We start from the raw sequence: 20,625 nt of genomic DNA, 5'->3' as shown, positions 1-20,625 counted from the left end.
CAGAGCCTGGAGCCTGTTTTGGAGTCTGTGTCTCCCTCTCTCTCTGACCTTCCCCTGCTCTTGCTGTCTCTCTCTCTCTCTCTCTCTCTCCTAGAAATAAATAAATAAATAAATAAATATATATAAAAAGAAAACTCCTTGAATCATTAACTCTATAAATTCAATCATCAACTCTGTAAACTTCAATTTAGGGCTTTTTGTTTATTCGATTCTTCCATTTGTTTTAAGCACGTATAAGAATTTCATTTCTGGTAGTTCAAAGTATAATTCATTATGTGTATACTGATCTTTTCCTCTCTGGTTTTGCTATGCATGCTTCAACTAGAAAAGGAAGTATGTTTAGGAGAAACAGGAAAATAATAACAGTGGAAGCTAAAATGTATAAAGCATTGTACTATACAAATTACTTTTCATGTGCTTTGCCCAATTTTACCAGAAAGCATAAACGTAATAATTGGTGAGCAATGGAGTCATTGTGCTTTTTCTATAATTCTACATTCGGTCTGGAGAACATATGATAGTAAAATTAAGCCTCATTGCTTTTGCAGGATGACTTAAGTGTAAATCCCTTCTCTCTGTTAATAGAAATCTGGATCAATGGAGAACATACGGCTTCCCCAAATCTTAAGCTATCCAACTTCCTTCTCTACACAAGATTGCCTGATACTCATGTACAAAATTACACATACGCTAGTACACACGTTCCCCACAGAAAGCTTGGTGATTTCTTGATTATAACTACTCCAATATTTATGTGCTTGCATTTGAATCTGTCATCTTCCTGACCTGCTTCTCCATTTGGATGTCCGTATAACGAGCTCATCCAAGCTTGCTCCTTGTAAATCTTACTGTGGTCACAGAAGAACATATTTAGATGGTAAAATTAAAAATGATGTGTGGTGTCTAGTTGGAGCGAAGAACAAGAGATTAAGAGACCCCTGTGTCATTTTGTTTCCTTGCTTTGGTGGTGTAGTACACAGGCTCCCGGGAGATGTGAGGTCCTACCAATCACTTCTCCGACACTGGAGCTCAATCCGGAAACAGCTGTCCAGAGCTAATTTATTTCCTAATGCCACGGCACTGTTAATTTATAAATTACATTGGTAATTCGAGCTATTATTAATTTCAGATGGTGTAGGGCAAGCCTAATTAAAATCTGACACCAATTGCCACACATATGTACCAAGGACTACCATTTAAAATTAATGGGAATATTAAGTGTGACACTGGTCTCTGAGATGCTTTACACAGTAATTATAGCATTCTAGCTGGAAAAGATCTGACAAATGTAGGCTTGAGGTTGGTAGAAAATAAACAAAGACAACATAAAAGGAATCACAACTTTTTCGTTTAAACCTTTTCTTCCTGTTTCCTACACTCTTCCTCAAATCAAGGTTACTACTTTTCCCCCTCAAGATGGCTACAAGGACAATAGTTCAGTCAGTTAAGCATCCAACTCTTTGTTTCAGCTCAGGCCATGATCTCACAGTTCATGAGTTCTAGCCCAATGTCAGGCTCTGTGGTGACAGTGTGGAGCCTCCTTGGGATTTTTGTCTCTCCCTCTCTCTCTTTCTCTCCCCTGCTCATGCTTTCTTTCTCTCAAAATAAATAAATAAACTTAAAATACAGCTACCGTTGATAATAATAAGTTTCTTACTAGTTGGAACTGTGAGTCTCTATGGGTTAATTTTTTTTTATTTATTTTTTTTTATTTTATTTTTTTATTTTTATTTATTTATTTTTTGGAGTGTCTCTTTATTTTTATTTTTATTTTTTTTTTGNAAGATTAGTTGGCTGTATACTTTTGGGTCCATTTCTGAGTTCTCAATTCTATGGGTTAATATTGATTGTCCTCTCCATATCCTGGACTTCTTGGTGCTGTGTTTCACTTATTAATGTGTTCCTGGTTCTTCTTGTAAATTAATAACACTTGGTTGCTTGCTATAATATATATAGACTGTTCTTCTGCTCTCTAGTAGGGAGTAGAGGCAAGAGATTTTCTATACATACTGAGTTTCTACACATATGGCATGAAGTATGCACTTGTACTTACCACTCGATGGTAACACAGATTTCTCATGACCAAGGAGTGGTGGCAGTGTTGGGCAGCTAGTGGCCCCTCTTTACAAGAAAGTCATTTTCTTATTGCTGTCATTGTTATTACTATTGTTATCTTGATAAAACAATGTCACAGAAAAATATAATAACTTAGACAACACATGGATCATTCTTTGTATTATAGGAGTTTCTTACTATTGTCAGTTTTCATGCTTTGGATCAGCAGATCCATGTGGCATTATGGAGGGGTTTTATCACCTGGAGAGAAATGTTCCTTTGTTTCCTTTCCACTGACATGGGCCACTCATGGTAAAATAGTTTCACTCTACCTAAATCTGTGCCTCCTGGTGGATTATATGTTTACTACCTAAAGCAACAGATGTGCAGCATGTAAGACTTTTCAGAGTGCTTTCATGTGTATATATATATGTATGTATATATGTATGTGTATATATATGTATGTGTATATATATGTAAGTATATGTGTATATATATGTATATATATATTTTTTTCATGGTACTCTAAACAATCCTGTGAGGTAATAAGACTGTGTGTATAACATTCCTGGAAAATGTCTAGTTTGACAGGGACAATCTCAACTTATGCTTATTCCCCTATAGCAACTATTAATAGCACCCCTTTTACTCTTAAAAGTATCCCAGTTTACATGATAAAACATATCATTATGCTAATTATCTTTACTTAACATAGAAGGCAGGACAATGCTGGGATATAAGCAGTTCCTTTTTTTTCTCCATTGCCTTTCCACATGTAGACTGATATTCAAGGTGACTATGGCAGAGAACTGTGAAATTGGTCTTCTAGGCTTTAGCCTTATGATCATTCCATTAGCCAGTGTTCATGGCTAATGCTTAAGTAGGAAGTCAATAGGTAGAGGGTTGGTATTGGTATTTATAATTTTTCGATAGAGAAACTGAGTCTCAAGGTGGTGACAGGACAGAGTAAGATTGCAGCCATGTCTTCTTGGTCTTGACTTTCTTCCATATTTGTGGTGAGAGCACGAGGTCCTTGTTGTTAGTTTGTCTTTAGAATCTTCTACACAAGAGCTCTAGAAGGTTCAAGTTTAGAAAACTGATCTTTGCTGATCTTATTGAATGTCTAAATTTAAAAACAGGAATTTAAATTCATTTTATTAGTGTCTCCACTGTCTTTTGTGGTGCGTGTGTGTGTGTGTGTGCATGTGTGTAACTTCTAGTGTGGTATTTCTGATTGACTCATGGCCTGTGATGCAATGTTCAGCTCTACACTTCACAGTTCAGCCTCAATGATATCTTGAAATCAGAAAGAGTTAATATTCACCTGGGGTGCCTAACTCAAATCCCAGAGCCCCACTGCTTGATAAGATTCGGGGAGTGTAAATGTCAGAATTATTAATCACTTATCGAAGACCAGTAATTCTCTAGGCTTGGTGTTTAGTCTAGGTAGGAACACAAACATTTCAGCTGGTCCACTGGGGAACTGAAGAGAAGTTGAAAAGAGAAGCAGTAGAAGGGAGGCGAGTTGGGGAGAGAGAATAGGCATCGTTTCCAAGAATATGAACTTGAAATTGGCACAATTCTCCTCAGACATTACCATTTTATACTTTGTTTTATAAGTTTATACCTTTGGTGTTTTTTTTTTCCCTCACCACACCCTCTCCTGCAGCTGTGGGCTTTGTGAGTGAAGATGAATACCTGGAAATCCAGGGCATCACACGGGAGCAGTCGGGGGACTATGAGTGCAGTGCCTCCAATGATGTGGCTGCACCAGTGGTCCGGAGAGTCAAGGTCACCGTGAACTGTAAGTGGTCTCAGGAACCTTCACCCTGCATGTGCGTGAGCCTGGCCACTGGCATGGCCACAACAAAGAGCTGGATCACAGATCTAGCTGCTGACTCCTGATGGGAAATAATGCCATATCATTGTCCATTCCTGCTTTTAGGAGAAACTATTCAAAATTCTAGTTTTTAAAAAAATTGTAGCTGAAAGTAATTTAATATAATCCCAAACATAACTTGTATTCTTGTAAGACCATCAAGTGGATTTCAGTGCAAAATTGATAGAAATATATCTTTGAATACCAATTTTTCCCATACCTCACTCCTAATATTCCCAAGCTCCTCACTCTCTAGACAGCCATCTCCATAGTGGGGAGCAAACCTGTGTATATGAAGGAAATTTATGATATATTTATGGTACATTTACATGGCCTCATACTTTTGTGATTTATATATTTTGATGTACAACGTACACTTTCATGATTTAAACATAGATACACATAGCAGAGGGTACACCTCAAAACCTCTTTTGACTAGTAGAGGTACAGAATCCAAAACTTTTTAGGGCCACTGCTCCATTACTCTCATTTTTTCTTATCGGCCACCCAGATTCTATCTGACATTGACTCTACTCAACTTCGCCACCTCTCTCCCACCATCTCCTCTCTTGACTCCTCATAGTTTACATTGACTGAGTTCTCTAAGATATTTTGAAAGCTTTCTCTCCTCATTTTAAGAAGTCTTGTAACAGTATAGAACCCGAGAACTAAACCAACAGGCAAGAAGCCTTTCCTTTCCAAGATCTGGGTGGAATGGAAGTGCAGGGAGTATATTGTGCCTTGGTGACTACTCATTCTTTAATATTTTGCTTTCTCTTACAATTTCAACCTAACTGATACGCAGCACTTTAAGAAGCAAGGAAACAGGTATAATAATGCTCCCATTTTTATACCAAAATTTGCACCATCAATTTTTAAAGGGACTTAAAATGACTTGCAGTTAATAAAAATTAACCTGAAGAGTAAGGGGATGTGAGCAAAGGCAAAATCAATTTAGGAAAATAAAGGGTACATCAGTAAAGAAATTATATACCACAAGGTGGGTAGATGCAGGTGCAGAATTTGGCTTTGAGGTGTGAAATCAAAGAGGGGAAACATAATCTGCTTTAAGGTTTATGTCCATAAGATGAAAGCAAACCAGTTGCCTGGGAGAAACACTGCTTTTCCTGGGACTGAGACCCAAGAGAAATTTCTCTTTAGTGTCTCCACAAATAGATCACGTTGAGATATAGTCAACAACATCACACACGATATTTCTGCAATAAATAGAATGCCAAGTTTATTATGCCTGTTTTTCATAATGCACTTCAATGCAAACTGTTGGAATTGCCAAGGGTAGTTAGGTAAAGACTTCAAATGAACACAGGCCAAGTTTATAGGTCTAGTTTGGTCTGGCTTGATTCAGGGATCCATTTTAGAATACCTGGAAGAATGACTGATCTGTCTACCCTTCAGGCATTTCTCCATGAATATTATTTCTTGCAACTGAGCTTTTGATGGGACTTGAATATTTCGAGGTTATATACTCTGGCAAGAACCCGGTGTGCAGAAATTCTATAAGGCTGATTAAAGGAGTGTAGGGTTGATGGGCTCCCATTCTCCTATGAAAGTTAAAAAGTTTAAACAGGATATATGCCTGAATACCTGGGCATTCCACCTCTGCACAGAGGAAAGAAGAAGCAATACATGCTAGGAAGACACGCTTTTCCTTAGCAAGGCATTGAGTGGTTTCACTCTCGGGCTCAATTTGTGTATCAATTTGTCAGCTCAAGCAAGCAGAGGTAGAGCAAGGAAGAGAAAACAAAGTCAGTGAATGAGGCGGTCTGCCTCATTTTAGGATGCATTGTAGAATGCTCTTGGATGTCTTCTCTCTGCAGATCCGCCGTACATTTCAGAAGCTAAGGGGACAGGTGTCCCCGTGGGACAGAAGGGGACACTTCAGTGTGAGGCCTCAGCGGTTCCTTCAGCAGAATTCCAGTGGTACAAGGATGACAAACGGTAAGGACCTCCTCCCTCCCCTACCTGCCCCCTAGGGGACGAAGGTTTTTCCAGATTCCCGACTCCATATTGTTACAAATGAATCTCTGAAAAAACTTCTTCTAGTTCCAGCTAGCTATCAAGGGTGGGGGTGGTGAATATTCTGAATATTAAAGATTTTCAGCTAGGTTTTTTAATGTTTCCATACATTAGCACTCGCCAATCAACTGGCCTGAAAGAAACATTTTTTTAGGAAAGCAAAATCTCAAAGAAAGGCCACCAGAAGCCTTGCAAGGCCTGTGAATTTCTTCCTTTTTTTAAAAATAGGGCAAGAAAATAATGCGTTCTGCCTGAATCTATTTTTAACACATCCTCAGGCTTGCATTAAGAAGCCTGGAATGTTCACAGGGCTCTGGGAGTGGCCAAGAAGTTAGCAGGTCTCTTCCAGTTCAGTTCCAGACGCCATCCGTGCTGGGGTATAGACGAGTCCATGACCCGATTTAGCCCTCCCTTTGTGCCCAGGTTGTTCTTTCAAGGTAAAAGAAAAGAAAGGGGACCATTCCTTTCCCTCCCATTGTTGCAGCCATTGTTGTGATTTTTGCTGTGATTCAGTGAAGATTGTCATTGTGAGGAGTTATCAAATGGCAAGTTAGCACAGGGTTCAGCAGCTCAGAACAGCCAGGCAACGTGACAATTACTGTTATCAAAGAGCTATTTTAAGGTGGATGAACAACAAATAAATGTGCAAGAGCTGTCCATGAGCAAAACACTTTAATAAAAATTGGGGAGGGGATGATGCAAAAAAAGTCCAAGGTGTATATGGGGTGGAGAAGGAAGTCTTTACAGAGGCTGAAAAGCTGGGAAGGCAAACAGCAAAGACAGTAATTGTGAGAAGGAGAACACTGAGCAGTTCCAGGCCGGGGGTGACCCAGGTGTTGCCCATGCTAGTCGGCACATCTTTAGCGTTTCTTTAGGAGGTCAGTCAGACACCAAAAGCTCTCCAAGTCTCTGAAACACATCACATAGTCATAACGTTCATTGGGTCTTATCATAACCCTTCCACATGAGAAGCGGTGCTTTTCCATTTTTAAGGACAAAGCCTGACAGCTTCTTAGCAAGGTGTATCATATTCATCCAACCCATTTTATAGATGAAAGAACTGAGGCAGAAAGAGGAAAAACAAACACGTGAAGAGATAAGAAGAAATAGCTGGCTCCCCCGTTCTTCTAAGAATACAGAATCAGGCACAAGGGAGTAGCATTTTCCCCAAAATAGCTTTGTTGCAAGCCCCCTTCGTTTTCCCTAACCCTTTCTATATGAATGTTAGTATCAGAAAAAAAAAAAAATACATGGAGCTGATTGGGTAGTTCCTGAACCTTCAGTTGTCCATATCTTGCCACAAACTAATCAGATGCATCTTTTTTAGATTCTTTATGGGAGAAAAATACAATAAAAAAATGTAGGAGAGGGGCACCTGGGTGGCTCAGTCAGTTAAGAGTCCAAGATTTCAGTTCAGGTCATGATCTCATGGTTCGTGGCTTTGAGCCCTGCATTAGGCTCTGTGCTGACAGCTTGGAGTCTGGAGGCTGTTTCAGGTTCTGTTTCTGCCTCTCTCTCTTTCTCTGCCCCTTTCCCACTTGGGCTCTCTCAAAAATAAATAAACATTAAACAAAAACCATAGGGGAAAGCAAGATCTTATAATATATGGAGGAAAATAGAGCAGACCATAGGCAAAAACGGCCAATGGTGAGAAAAAAGGAAAAGAGAACCCTGCTTTGCACACTATGTCACAGGAGGTACTGCTTTCTATGCGTTATTGACCCAGGAGGAGAAAGGCCGATTATGTCATGAGAGGGACTTCAGAAAATCCTGGCTCAGGCAGCCTTGATTCCACTTCTGTCCAAGCTCTTCTCGTGGGGGCTCCTTTCTCCCCTTTAACTGATTCTGGTCAGTTTTCCATGGGCTCCTCATTTGTGTTTTTCCAATGTTGTCCTACTAAGTGGAGTTGTCTGTCATCCTGACACCCAGCTCAGCATGAACATCTCTGGGTCTGAGGTCCATGTCAATGCCAGTCCTTCCTGTACCACTAAGGCAACCTCCTCCAGTCGGGTCTCCCTGGGGAAACAACAGCTGTACCCTAGCTCCATTCCCAGTGACAGGAGTGGACTTCTGAGGCAAATTAAAGGAGTCGATATGATGGGGAAAGGCAGTCTTCTCAACAGTTAGAGGAGAAGTCTCTTTGTCCACATACTAGCACTACTCTAGTGCATGCAGCTGCATGTATCATCAGTGAAAGGGAGAGGAAACAGGATGCTGTAAATACTAAGAGCCACCCATCCATGTGGGCATGAGCCAGTGAAAAGCCTCAGGTTCACGAAAAGAAAAACAAAACCTGGGAGCAGTATGGATGGGGAAAAGTGTGACCACACAGAGAAAAGGCAAGTCTGTCATCCTAGAAGCTGCAAAGTGCTGCAAAGTACTGCTCTCCACCCCACCTTGCTTTTAGCGAAAGACATTTCAGAGCTGTCAAGCAGGAACCTGCTTCGGGTAAGTGTCTCTTACCCACTGCAGAGCTGAAATCTAATTCACAGCTTGGTTCTGATGTGAAGGCTTCCTCCCCAGCCCAGGAAGGGCGTCAAAATGGCAAATGGGATCAATACACTTGACGGGCTCTTCGAAAACCTCCCGGGGGGGTGGCTGTAGAGCCTTCTTTGGACAGCACCCCCTAGAGGATCAATATCTACATAACAAGCTGTAAATACAACAGTGGCGTCCGGCAGCACAGCCGGATGCCTCATTCTGTTCCTCCAGTGCTCACGTTTTAATGAAGTCCATGGACTCAGGCCAGTTCACTGCCCCTAGCTTATGAGGAAGACTCCCAAAGGAAAATCTACATAATGAAAAGCAAGCAAGTTCCTCCATGCAAACTGACTTCCTTGGAGACAGATGTGGCATGAGAACTGAAGTCAGAACCTAGCTTTCTCTTCTGATCATGGTTAGGGTGGTGGAGAGAATCGTCCTATGGAAACAGCGCCCTCAGAGGATGACAAAGCAGCTGTTCTCTATACCAAAAACACGCTGGGACCCGGGGACAGGCAGGAGTTCTCGATGTGATGTCTAACTCCACAGAAATGTCATATATTGAATAACATTTTTTAGTTTATGGAGCACTTTCTCATCATTGTCCTGCTGGGACTCCCTTCCTATTCTGCCTTGAATATTGTCTTTCTCAGTTTGATGGCTCCGAAACCAGCCATTTGCCCCAATTCCTCTCCCCTGTGCCCGTTCCAATATGTGTCTACCCTGACACTTCTTCCTACACATCCTGCCCCAGCCAGGCCCGAACCTGTGTTCTCTGAGATCCCCCATTCAGGATTTCCCCCCGTTAGCTTTTATCTGTCCCATAGCATAGACTCAGCTTCTGGGCAAGGAAGACAAATTTATTTCAGGGAAAGTAAAAGGTTGGCTTGTAGCCCATTCTCTGAAATAGGACATTCAAAAATTTTAAAAAGGAAGAGAGCTGGTCTTGTCATTTCCATGTCGATAGTGCATTGGTAGTAGGGATTTTTGCCAACAGTGTCCTGAGATGGAGGATATGACCCCACCGACCCCTGCGAACTATTCCCCTTATCCTCACCATCTGCCCAGTGGTGGTGTCCATGGTTCTAGAAGGTGTATCTGTTTTCCCCACTAACTCTCCGTGGCCTTTCTTTAGTAGTAGTAATTCTCAGTGGGAGCCCTTGTGACATATTGGACTGCCATCAAGGAGTGCTTGGGGAGACTGCCCAGTCGATAGGGTCATATTCTTAGGAATCCACAATCCTTCTCAGACTGAGTTGCTATAATACTCTGGGCAGAACACATCTCTCCAGCCCTTCCCATTACCCTGCTTGAAAATTATCCCTGATTCTTGTAACCAAAAATAAGGTATTATCTATAGAATGCCCCAAGCACATAAGAGAACATTTATTACCCAGGTGCTTGAAAACATGTTGTGTTTTTCAAACTCCCCAGGTTCTTCTCTTTGAAAACTGAGGTTTTCGTTTTTTTTTTTATTTTTTTTTAATTTTTATGGTTGCCATCATCATCATCTTCATTAACACCATCATCAACAGTTCACACTTTGAAGCACCTATCTAGTGAATGATATTGTCTGAATGTCTCACAGCTGGCACATTAGAGTTGCTGAGGGCTCCTGCCTTCAGAGAACTTGGTGAATATCTGGGTAGTACCAAGAGAGTGTTCAGGCACATGCATAAAAATAGAGAAATACAATTATTCGCATCAGTGTGTGTTAACTTACATAGGTGAGTGGGGGGAAACAGTCCTCCTAATGTCAGAAAGGGGACAATAAGAAGATCATTAATTCCAGAGTCTGTCTTTCTCCTATGAGAAAATATAACCATCTCCTTTTTTCTCCTTTTTTGTCTCTCTCGTTTGTCTCAGACTGGTTGAGGGAAAGAAGGGGGTCAAAGTGGAAAACAGACCTTTTCTCTCAAAACTCATCTTCTTCAATGTGTCTGAACATGACTATGGGAACTACACCTGTGTGGCCTCCAATAAGTTGGGCCATACCAATGCCAGCATCACACTATTTGGTAAGACCGAGCCCTGAGCTGGGCAGTGGGAGCAGGAAAGGGTCGCATGGCACAGGGGGAATTGGAAGAAACAGCCGGGGTGGGATGGCGAGTGGAAGGCAATCAGGAGAAGCTGGGCAGGGGTGAATGGAGAAGAGAGAGGAGGGAGAGTGAGTGAGTGAGAGAGAGAGAGAGAGAGAGAGAGAGAGAGAGAGAAACGACTGCATGGACAGAAATGGATACAAGTAGCAGAGGAAAATGAGAAAGAATGTTCACATTTCATCTGAAATGGGCAAAACCCTGAAGTGGGAATAAAGGATGTTGGGATGCTGAAGTGGCATTTAATTTTTTTCTCTTTAAGATCTCAGATGACTGAGGTAGTGGGGTTCCAACTGGGTTGATGGCAAAGCCCCCGGAGAGGAACGTGTACTATGTCCATACTTTGTTCGCTAGAGTACTGTAAAATATTACCATTGCTGAACCTTTTCCTGGCTGTTGGGACATAGGAGAAACTGGATTCTGTTTATACAAGTGGAATCATAGAGCTTGGGATCCTGAATAATATTAGCTTCAGAGGGAGAATTAACATAGAAAATGGGGGATTTCCCTAGCTCTTCATTTGTGTCGAACAGTATTGTCTGACTGGATTGAGATATATTTGTCCAACCAAGCCACCATCCTGACAGAAGCCACATAGTCATCCATGCATTAATTCATTAAACAGCTATTTATTGCGGGAGGATAATACACACACAGCAAATTGCTATGCTTTCAATACCTATCTGGCAACTATACTGGTGCTGGAAGCAACTGAAGAAAGCAAACAAGCTCCCTTGTGGACGTGCGATGTCTCAAACAACTACAGACAAGTGAGCCTGGATGTGTAGGTCTGTGTCATCAGCCAGGACTCCAGGCATCCGGGGATGGCTTTCATCCCTTGGTAGATGCAGATTCTCACTACAGGCCACATGGTTAATATCCGGTTACTTTTGGGGAAGATCCCTTCGTATCCCCACAAGCTCAGGTAGCTTGGAACTTTTCAAATCCATTTCCCTAGTACCCCTCAGTAGCAAGCACTCTTGAATGTGATGGGGAGGGAAAGTGAGGAAATTAGCAGATAATTGGCAAGAACATAAATTCCTTTTATTCTGAGAACCCCCAGGTAATCCTTCAAGCTTCAAGTACCTCACCCTCACCCCCCAGGCCCTACCACATCCCCTCCATGGCCCAATGTATCCTGCCTTCCCCAAGTAACCCTCCTGTGCTGCTCCATTGTCCCATCTCTGCTTCCAAATCACATTTGGCCTCTGCTTCTATCCCGCACTTAAAACAAAGCCCAGCTTGATCTAAAGGGGGTTGGGAAGGAGAAGGCTGCCCTTGATCCCAGAGCTGGTAGCTCAGAATGGGCAGAGATGTGATTAGAATGATGGATCTGTCTGACATCTCTCACACAGGGATAGTCATAATTGCCCCTCACATTTGTCAGGCCTTTTTGGCTTTCTGGCAGGTGTCTGTCTGCATGAACAGAAAGGCCAGGATTATAAAGGAACGGACCCCTCCTTCCCTGGCCTTGCAAATCTGAGTCTCTCCTAGCTGTGCCTCCCACCCTTCCCCAGTCCTGCCCCCCACAACCATAGCGCCCCTCATTCCTGTGAACAATCTTCCTCTTCCTCTGACCTCCTTGCTCTTCTGATTTGGATGCATGACATGGTGTTGCAATTGGCTTTATCACTACTGTCTAATTCCCTGGCCTCTTTCCCTTAAGCCATCTGAAGATGAGAACAGGGAGAAGGCACAGACTTGAAGAGTGAAATAACTGGAGTTTGTGACAAGGAATGCAGTGAAGCATGTGCCATAAATCTGTTCTTCTTAGCAGACCCCTGGTGTGGCAGTTAGAACCTCTGCCTCCCCTCCATCAGTCTGTCTGCATCTGCCCTGTGTGTCATTGGGACATTCCTCCAATTGCCAGCCCTCTGGAGTCCAGGGTTCTCTAAAAAACTACATGAAAAAGTGAAAGTATGTGTTCAGATAAGTTTAGAAAGACTGGGTCAACCTAGATGAATGGGGTGCAGGCGGGGATGTTCTTTAATGCAGAGATCTCAGAGCTTTTCTTTATGTGCTAAATCTCTAAAAGGGAGAAAAAGCATGGAGCATTTTCCAAATTTAATCTAACAGAAAGCAATTTTTAAGCCTCAGCTGGGAGACAATTTGTGAGGAGCCCATCACAGAAATGCTCCATGGCTAACAGTTCCATGGAACTAGTAAAATGACATTAGTGTGCACAGTGGGTGTTTTCACCCCGTCAGCTCTCACTGAGGCTAGTCTAGACATTGCAACCCCCAAACTCCTGATGGACGCCCATTATCAATAAGTCCTTTTGACAAATACTGACATAGGAGAAGTTTCTGTGTCATCTCCCATTGTCAGCAGACCCTCAGCCCAGATCCATCAAGCAGACTAAGATGACGGGAAAGCAGCATTTGTGTTATGCAAATATACGAACTTTGTGATGCAGTCCATTCTCCTATAGCATCACAGAAAGCCAGCTACATTATCACCATTTTGCCACTGACTTTTGCACAACCTGCACATTTGCACATCATGTGACCCGAACGTTGAAAAGTGAGGGATGCCGTGCTAGGAGGTCCCACTGTGGCCACATCTTCTGGGACACATAAGCCAAATGGAGCAGGGTGGTGGTCCTTCTTATCATGAACCCATAAGGTCATGCTCCTGCTCCCTAAAATTGCAAGGATAGCAGGAATCACCGTGATTCTTGTTCCTGGTATGGTGCCGTGGGGCCAGGAATTCCTCAATGTGGTCTCCTGAAGGCAGGCAATGGGGGTAAGGTGTGGGGCAGAAACCTCATCTGGGAAGGAACTTTGGTCCTTTTCTACCATGTCAGCCCCCCAGCTCAGCACGGCACCGTAAATATGTGAGCAGCCAGCTCCCTCACTTTCCAACCATGGCATCCTAGGATGGAAGCATAAGGCACCTTAGTGTTTCTCATGCTGCATCTTGTCCACCTTTGGTTTTTGTGTCTTCCTTTATTTATCCATCCCTCCAGAAATGTGTGTGAGAAGCAGTATACAAACTATATATGACAAATATATAGCTACTGTATATAATATATGTGTTTGTTTTCATTTTTCTCTCCTGTACGTCCCTCACCTGATTTAGAACTAAATGAGCCTACAAGCTCAACTTTGTTGCAAGGTCAGTATCCCCCTTGCTTTATGGTTTTTATTCCCTCCCTCTTCTCCCAAAGCCCCCCCTCCTCCCCACCCTATATTACCTGTCAGTGGAGTTGCTTAGAGGGTGCCAGGGGAAGCTAAGGAGATCACTGGAGCTGAAGGAGCTTCCACAGAAAGTGCCCCTTCTCTGCTCACACCTTGCCCTCACTTCTCCAGAAGGGCCAGGAGAGAGAAAAGAAACACTGTTAGTTTCTCAAATCCCAGAGATCTGTGTGCAGGCCAAAGGTAGAGAGGCATGAGTCTGAACCAGTAGGAAGACATTCCAGCCCACTGAGCGGTTTTCATAGCAAGAGTCCTATCAGTGAAGCAAACACCATGTACACGATGGTTTAGATATTCCCTAAAATGCATCAGCTGGTTCAAAGCGAGGTTCGCCAGGAAAGGAAGGTAGGCAGGGTACAACGCACATGATAATCAATAAGCAGTGCCCAGGAGTGGGATGCCTTTGGGATCTAGTTCAGAGCCTGAGATTTAGTAATTCTGTGCTCTTGAGCAAGTCACTAAACATTATTGAGACTCCCATTTCCCCTTCTATAAAATAGAATTGATCTGCCTTATCTACCTTAGAGTTTTTCCAACAGTCAGATGAAAACGCATACTAAAAAGGCTTTGAAAACTGCCAGGTGCATTTTGAATCATTCACAGCCCAATCCCCAGATGCATACTGAAAGACAAGAGTTTCCCTCAGTGTAACGTCATAGGGGTTCATTAAGTCATTCAAGCTCTTCTCTCCAGCCCAGTTACATCCTATTTCACCTCAAGCCCTTCCTCCTATACAAATCCTTCATCTCTTGCTTCCGTTTGCACAGCCTTTCCAATCTTCTCAAAGGCCTACCAGTATAACTGACTCACCAGGGTCCCCTAACCTAGCAGAAGTGGTTCTCTAAGACTGTGACTGAAAATTGGGGCAGCAGTGAGCCTGGCCGAGAGGTGCAGTGAAATCCATGCGGAGTGTGCTGCTGTTCTCCTCCTAACGACAGTGCTGACCATAGGGTAGCCCAGCAGGAAGGCAGCTGTGAGGCTTTGCCCATCTTCGACCCCCGTCCCTGACCTTTCTCCCACACCCATCCCCTGAATTCCTTCCCATTTGGCGGTGCAAGATGTCCTATCTTGCAGTAGACTTCCAAAGTGGGAAAGGATATGAAAGGAGATAGATTACAAGGAAAGCTGTTTGATAGAGGAGGAAAAATACTGTTATTAACCAGAAGAATCAGGGCTGCATTCTTCAGCTTAGTGATGTAGAGTGCCATGGTGAGGCACCACTAACAGGAAAACGAAACAAAGAAATAGAAAGTAAAAAGTGAAGTCAGTGGAAGAATTCAGGTCCAATTTATGATTCAACTTATGTTTATTAAACGCCAGCATGGGGAGATCCACAGATCTCAAATCCGGAGCATTAAGAAAGTAGCTCGCCATAAATAAGAAAGGAAGGAGGCATAAAGGTCTGGAGTGAAGACGGATAGTGCTACAAGATGTGCTTTTAGAAGTGACCAAACTCACTCTGATCACTTAGCTCTTTATTTTCAGAGGGGATAGGAGCTCTTAAAATAGGTGGTGGTTACTAAGGAGTTAGTGTTTACCTGTAGGTATACTCAACTGATAGAAGGGGCACTGTCCCACACCAGAGCCAATGATAACAAAACAGACCAGAAACAAACCAATCACTTCTGGCTGTCGCACGCTGGCACAGGAGCAGGACACTTTATAACCAGGCTCCACCTGCTGAGACAAAGCTGTCCTGCTTCACCCCTCCCTGCTGCAACAATGAATTTGGGTAAAAGGATATGTATGCCAAGTCTGTACTCAGATTCTCAGCCTGCTATCAATGCCACATCCCTCTTGTTGAGTACATGGCAATGGGTCATTGCCAGAAGTTGTAGATTGTAGACGTCTGGAACGTTCCAAGATTTGGATTAGTGTGGTCTTCAGTATAGCTATTGGATTCTTTTGTACAACTTAAAGAATATCTTAAAGAAAACAGACCTTGCGCCTAGGGCATTTCTCCCCTTCATCTCTGTTCTTTTTTTCTTTTCTTTTTCTCTCCTCCTTTGCTAGTCTCTGATAGAGTAGAGAGCTACCTATTTTCTCAGGGAATACCCCTAAGTTATGCTCATCTTATCTCAGAAATACCAAGCAAGATTTATACAAATTCATGGATTTCCACGGACAGGGTACACTTGGCTTTAAGAGAAGTTCTAAGCTATTTTGTTACTCAATATCTGGATGGACTAGAGAGATTCTGATAAGAGACTTTCATTCCTCCTCAGCATTTTCTGCCACCCTTGAAGTATTTCTCTGCTCCCCTTTTGCAAACAAAACAGATTGCATGTCACCCTCTCGTATTAATATTTGGTGGTGCAGGCCTCCTGCCATGATAAATAAGGCCTTGGGAATGCACCACAATCCCTCACTGAGTCCCTCCCCGGCAAGTGTGCTGGAGCCCACACTGCAAACTCAGCGTCTTGGTAGCTGTTCATTTCCCATCCACTGTCCTTTGTCTTTTATCTCCTAGGCATGAAGTCAGATTTGATGGTATCAGTGGGCTGGGAAAGGTTGGCTGATTAATGCCTCTGAACCGCACAGTGACCGTCAAACCAACTTATTAAAGAATGGGGGAGTTAGTAAACTCTGTGTATCAGAACGGGAAAAAAAAAAATTACTGTAGGAAAGATGACCAGCTTTTCCCTGCAGAGGATTAAAGGTAGTTAATTAGGCCCAGACATCCAGCAGTGAGCATTTCTGTGGCATGTATGTCTAAATACTGAAGATATAAAAAAACATTGTCTCATCCTCTTCCTGGAAGGTGAATATATCCATTCTGACATGTAACCAGCTCTCCTCTGCACACTAGAATCAGACAAAAGTCCAGTGCTTACTTAGGTACTTAGATTTAGCTACCAGCATTGGTTTTGGTGGCAAAAAAGATCACATTATGGATTGACTAGAGATACTGACTTGGAGTCTGGACGGGAGCAGTTCTTTCTTTCTTTCTTTCTTTCTTTCTTTCTTTCTTTCTTTCTTTCTTTCTTTCTTTCCTTCTTTCCTTCTTTCTTTCTTTCTTTCTTTCACTTTCTTTTAGGCTTTATTTCTTTTGAATAGTTTATCCAGTTCTACCTGGCTTCTCATTAATATGTCAACCAAAAGATCACCAGTTTCAATTAAGTTCTTGGCAAGGAAAATACATGTTTGGATTTCCAGAGATCGTTTGTTTTCTTGATAGCCCCGAATAAACTAAAAAACATGAGGTTATGGGGGGCTAGTACTCAGGCTGGAAGCTCAAGCAAGCCTCGCACTTCTTCAAACCAGCAAAATAGTGATAACATGTCAAGCATGATCTAGAAAGCATGCTAGCATTTCTGCATCTCTTCTTGGACTGGGATGGAGTACAGCATCAGGATGAATACAGACAATATCTTGGCAACATCGCCCCCCTCACTGTGGTGAGATGTAAGGTAGACAGAAGGACACTCTAGTTAACTAGACTATTTGAAACATAAGCTTCCTGGAAACCTAAAAGATACATTCTGGCTAAGGTAAAGGATGAGTGTCAAATAGTCCTATATCAGGGTGGACACTGAAAAGCATTGACCTTCATTCAAGTAGTGTGTGTTGGAGGTTTAGGGGAAAGAGTAGCGGAATGGTAACAATTAAGCTGAAGTTGTCTGCAGATGCCTTTACCTTACAGGAAATCACAGCTGGTATCTAGAGCCCTGTGGAAACTTAGACTTTTAGTTCATTTGTCTGATATTCTGGCAAGCCAGACTACCAAGTAGAACCCTTCCCTGTGTCCTTCCTCCAGCAGAGTCTAAACCAGCACCACATAAGTCTATGGCTGCCCTTCCTTAAATGTACCCTACATCTGTACTGCTTCCTTTGGGTTTAGGGGCACAAGCCTATTACTACTTTTTCCCTCCATGAATTCTTCTTCATCCTCCATCCTGCTAGTCATCCTTCTTGGTACAGAGGGACTCTAGTCAGCGGTACCTGAGTGAGACACTTTGAGAAAGTAGCTCCACCTTGGCTTTGGGGTGGGTCTCTAGGCCCCAACAATCACTCCAAGGACTGTCCTTGCTAAATGCACAGACAACACGGCACCAGTACTCCTGGCTTTTCTTTAGCATCTTGATGTCACATCAGATCTTCTGTGAATCACACCTTTGATCTCTGATCATGGATCACCCCTTATACTTTTTCAGAGTGACTTCCCAGGGTTGCTAATGTCCACTTAGTTCAAGAGGGATATCATATCTCAGGTACCCTTAAAGAATAGATAGATTAAATGCATACATATCTTTTCATCAGATTTTGGTCAAATGTTTTAGTTGAGTTTAGGTTGAGTTATATCCAGGTTGCCTTTCCTTCTATATGCAAGGACCATTGCACAGAGAGTGGTATCACTTTGATGCAAAGAATTTAATGATTTTTTTGTTGTCAGCTTTATTGAGGTATAACTGACAAATAAAATTATGAGATATTTAAAGTGTAAATCACTGATCTATATACACACTGTGAAAGGATTTTCCATCCTCTTTACATCCAGATTGAACAATTGCAGACACCTGGTTAAAGAAGGAAGTAAACTATTAGAGATTGGACCACTTTCTGACCACTTGGGACATCTGCTATTAGCAGGAAAGTCTCTGTGGATTGTTCTGAAGGCTTGAAGTTGGTGAAATGTGGGTCTTTTGTGCTCTAATCATCAAAGAAGAGCTGGCATCCCAGTAAATTTCCACAGGCAGGTCTTACTTAGCAAGTGTAGCTAAGTGTAGCAGCATAGGTATGAGTCTCATTGCCTGAGGTTGCCCCTCTGGACCAGCTTGCTATAGTCTGACTCACCAAGGGAAGTCTGGTATTGTCTGGGCTCCTCTGGCACAGTTTTTGTAAAATGGTCCGATAAGTGCCAAAGTTTTACATCTCAAATATACCATGGGCACCTACATTCAGATGGCTGGGGTATAATCCATTTGTATCAGCCAGTTTTATACTTGAGGCCTACAGACTTTAACTAATTAGGGGATAGTCCAGTGGCCAAAGAAAGAAAATTGTACAAAGAAGTATTTATTGGCTTGGGGCCTCAGGCTCCAACCTGTACCAAGCTTCCTGCTAAGATAAGATGGATGTGTTGGCTCTTTCTGGATTAATGATCCAATCTAACCATCATTCATATTTTTCCCCATCCCCCCACTCAACCTTATGGCAACTGACTTCCCAGCAAACTAGAGAGGTGCACATACTAGAGCCAGGCTGTGGTCAAGATAACAAGAGGCAAGTGCAGAATAGCTGGAAAGGCCCTAGGCTGGGAGAACCAGCTTTTCTCCAGAACCATCAAAGGACAAAGCAAGTGACTCTGACTGCTTTCTACCTTAACAGTGGCTTGTTTTTAATTTCTTTTAGAAGTGAAAACTACAGCTCTGACCCCTTGGAAAGGTTTGTATATTTATTTCCAAGCAGCCTCTTGCTGCCTGGGTGGGGATGGGTATCCAGAACTCTTCATCTTCTTCCAAGATGCCTTCTCTTCTGAGCTAACCCCACAAGCAGCCCAGTGGGAGCCCTCCCTGACCTTGGGCCATGTCGGTGCCAATCTAGATTAACCTATCCCCAAGGACATGCCATTCGCCTTGGGTAGCTTCCACTTGCAGACCTCTAACTGCTGTTTGCTGGCAGCACTAATGAGCACCTGCCAGGGCCCAGAATAGCTCCATGTCTGGCTGCTCCATTCCAGGCTGGCCTCTCCTCACACGCAGATGCTCTAATGCGATGATCTTCTTAGATCCTGGCCTTGCATGCTATCCTTTACTTACCCTGTTCTCTCTTTCTCTCTTTCTAACTTGAAGCTAGAAGGGGAAGTGGGGGCGAGGGAGGGGAAACTGGAAGGCAAGGGAGGTTCTTCAGTGAGTCACTTGGCTACAAATAAAATGCGTCTTATTTGAGGCTTTCCTTCCCACTAGATGTCTTTGATGGTTAAATTGACGCTCATCACAGTTCTCTGGGACCCCAACTGTCCTGGTGATTAGTCTCTTTAGGCCTTCACGGCTCTCTAATGAGAGAAAAGCAATAAAGGCATCTGAGGCAGAATGGAGGTGTGGTTGGATGATGAACAGAGGCCTCATCTGTGTGGTCCATGTTACCAGGCTGATGGGCCGAGTTGATGCTCTGGCCAGTACAGGGTCTGAGAGGGCCTTGCTCCAGGATGCTGTGATCCACACCTGCCTGGACAAAACACTCTCATCTCATGGAGTTCTTTCACGTGCCGATGAGTGGGGAAGCCTGTGTGGGTCCCACCTTACCCAGTACTGAGGTGGGACAGGCCCCATGGCCTCATGTTCTCTCCTCTCTTCATTCTTGAAATATGTGTGAGTTACACAAGGTGGCAGCCCCAAGTTGGTAGAAAAAAATTGTATTTGGAGACAGTAGTCCAGGGAGTTAAGCTCTCTGAGGCTAAGTGTCCACATATGAAAGCACAAGAGAATAATTATCATTTCATACGTGAGGGCTTTTAAGGGGCTGGGACACCTTTCAAACTGCAAGAATTCTTCCTGAAATCCTACTCAATATGGTTTTACTTCTGTGTATACTTTCCCTCAACCACAGGAACTTCCAGCAATTTTTATTGGAAATAGTTAGAAAAAGAGGGAAAGAACGTTTGGAAGAGATAAATTGAGATAGAAAAGGAGGTAGGGAGTTTTTTGCTTTAGTTTGGTTTGGTTAGCCTTTTGCTTTTTTTCTCTCAGTAGAATTTTAAGAGAAAGGAAAACACAGAGACGAAGTAAACATGAACACATCAGTATGCATTAAAATGTTCTGGTTGCTTCTTTTTTTCAACAAACATTTGTTAAATACCGGCGATGGGCCCAGTTAGACACAGACCCTAACTTTAAGGAGCTTTATAGCACAGAGGAGGAAATCTATGTTAGGCAAATAA

At 42.9% G+C, this 20,625-nt stretch overlaps 2 protein-coding genes across 5 annotated transcripts in view; one reads left to right on the top strand and one right to left on the bottom strand.

Annotated features, from left to right (window-relative positions):
- Positions 1–20,625, top strand: part of NTM (neurotrimin) — a 943,759-nt gene that overhangs the window by 917,870 nt on the left and 5,264 nt on the right. Inside the window, exons 5-9 of one of the 4 annotated variants that reach the window (XM_077756517.1) lie at positions 3,725–3,859; positions 5,773–5,893; positions 10,319–10,470; positions 13,630–13,665; positions 19,098–19,130. In XM_077756517.1, the coding sequence (XP_077612643.1) occupies positions 3,725–3,859; positions 5,773–5,893; positions 10,319–10,470; positions 13,630–13,665; positions 19,098–19,130 (477 nt within the window). The remainder of the gene's footprint in view (positions 1–3,724; positions 3,860–5,772; positions 5,894–10,318; positions 10,471–13,629; positions 13,666–19,097; positions 19,131–20,625) is intronic. The other 3 variants (XM_077756518.1, XM_077756519.1, XM_077756520.1) reach the window with 3 other exon arrangements.
- Positions 6,828–20,625, bottom strand: part of OPCML (opioid binding protein/cell adhesion molecule like) — a 581,265-nt gene continuing 567,467 nt past the window's right edge. Inside the window, exon 7 of the mRNA XM_077756524.1 lies at positions 6,828–6,880. Within this exon, the coding sequence (XP_077612650.1) occupies positions 6,855–6,880 (26 nt within the window). The 3' untranslated portion in view covers positions 6,828–6,854. The remainder of the gene's footprint in view (positions 6,881–20,625) is intronic.

The sequence above is a fragment of the Crocuta crocuta genome, unplaced genomic scaffold, assembly GCF_008692635.1.
Source record: "Crocuta crocuta isolate KB4526 unplaced genomic scaffold, BGI_CrCroc_1.0 scaffold172, whole genome shotgun sequence".
NCBI classification, from domain to species: Eukaryota; Metazoa; Chordata; class Mammalia; order Carnivora; family Hyaenidae; genus Crocuta; species Crocuta crocuta.
Note: the sequence above shows the minus strand (reverse complement) of the source record. Positions and strands in the feature narration are given on the sequence as shown.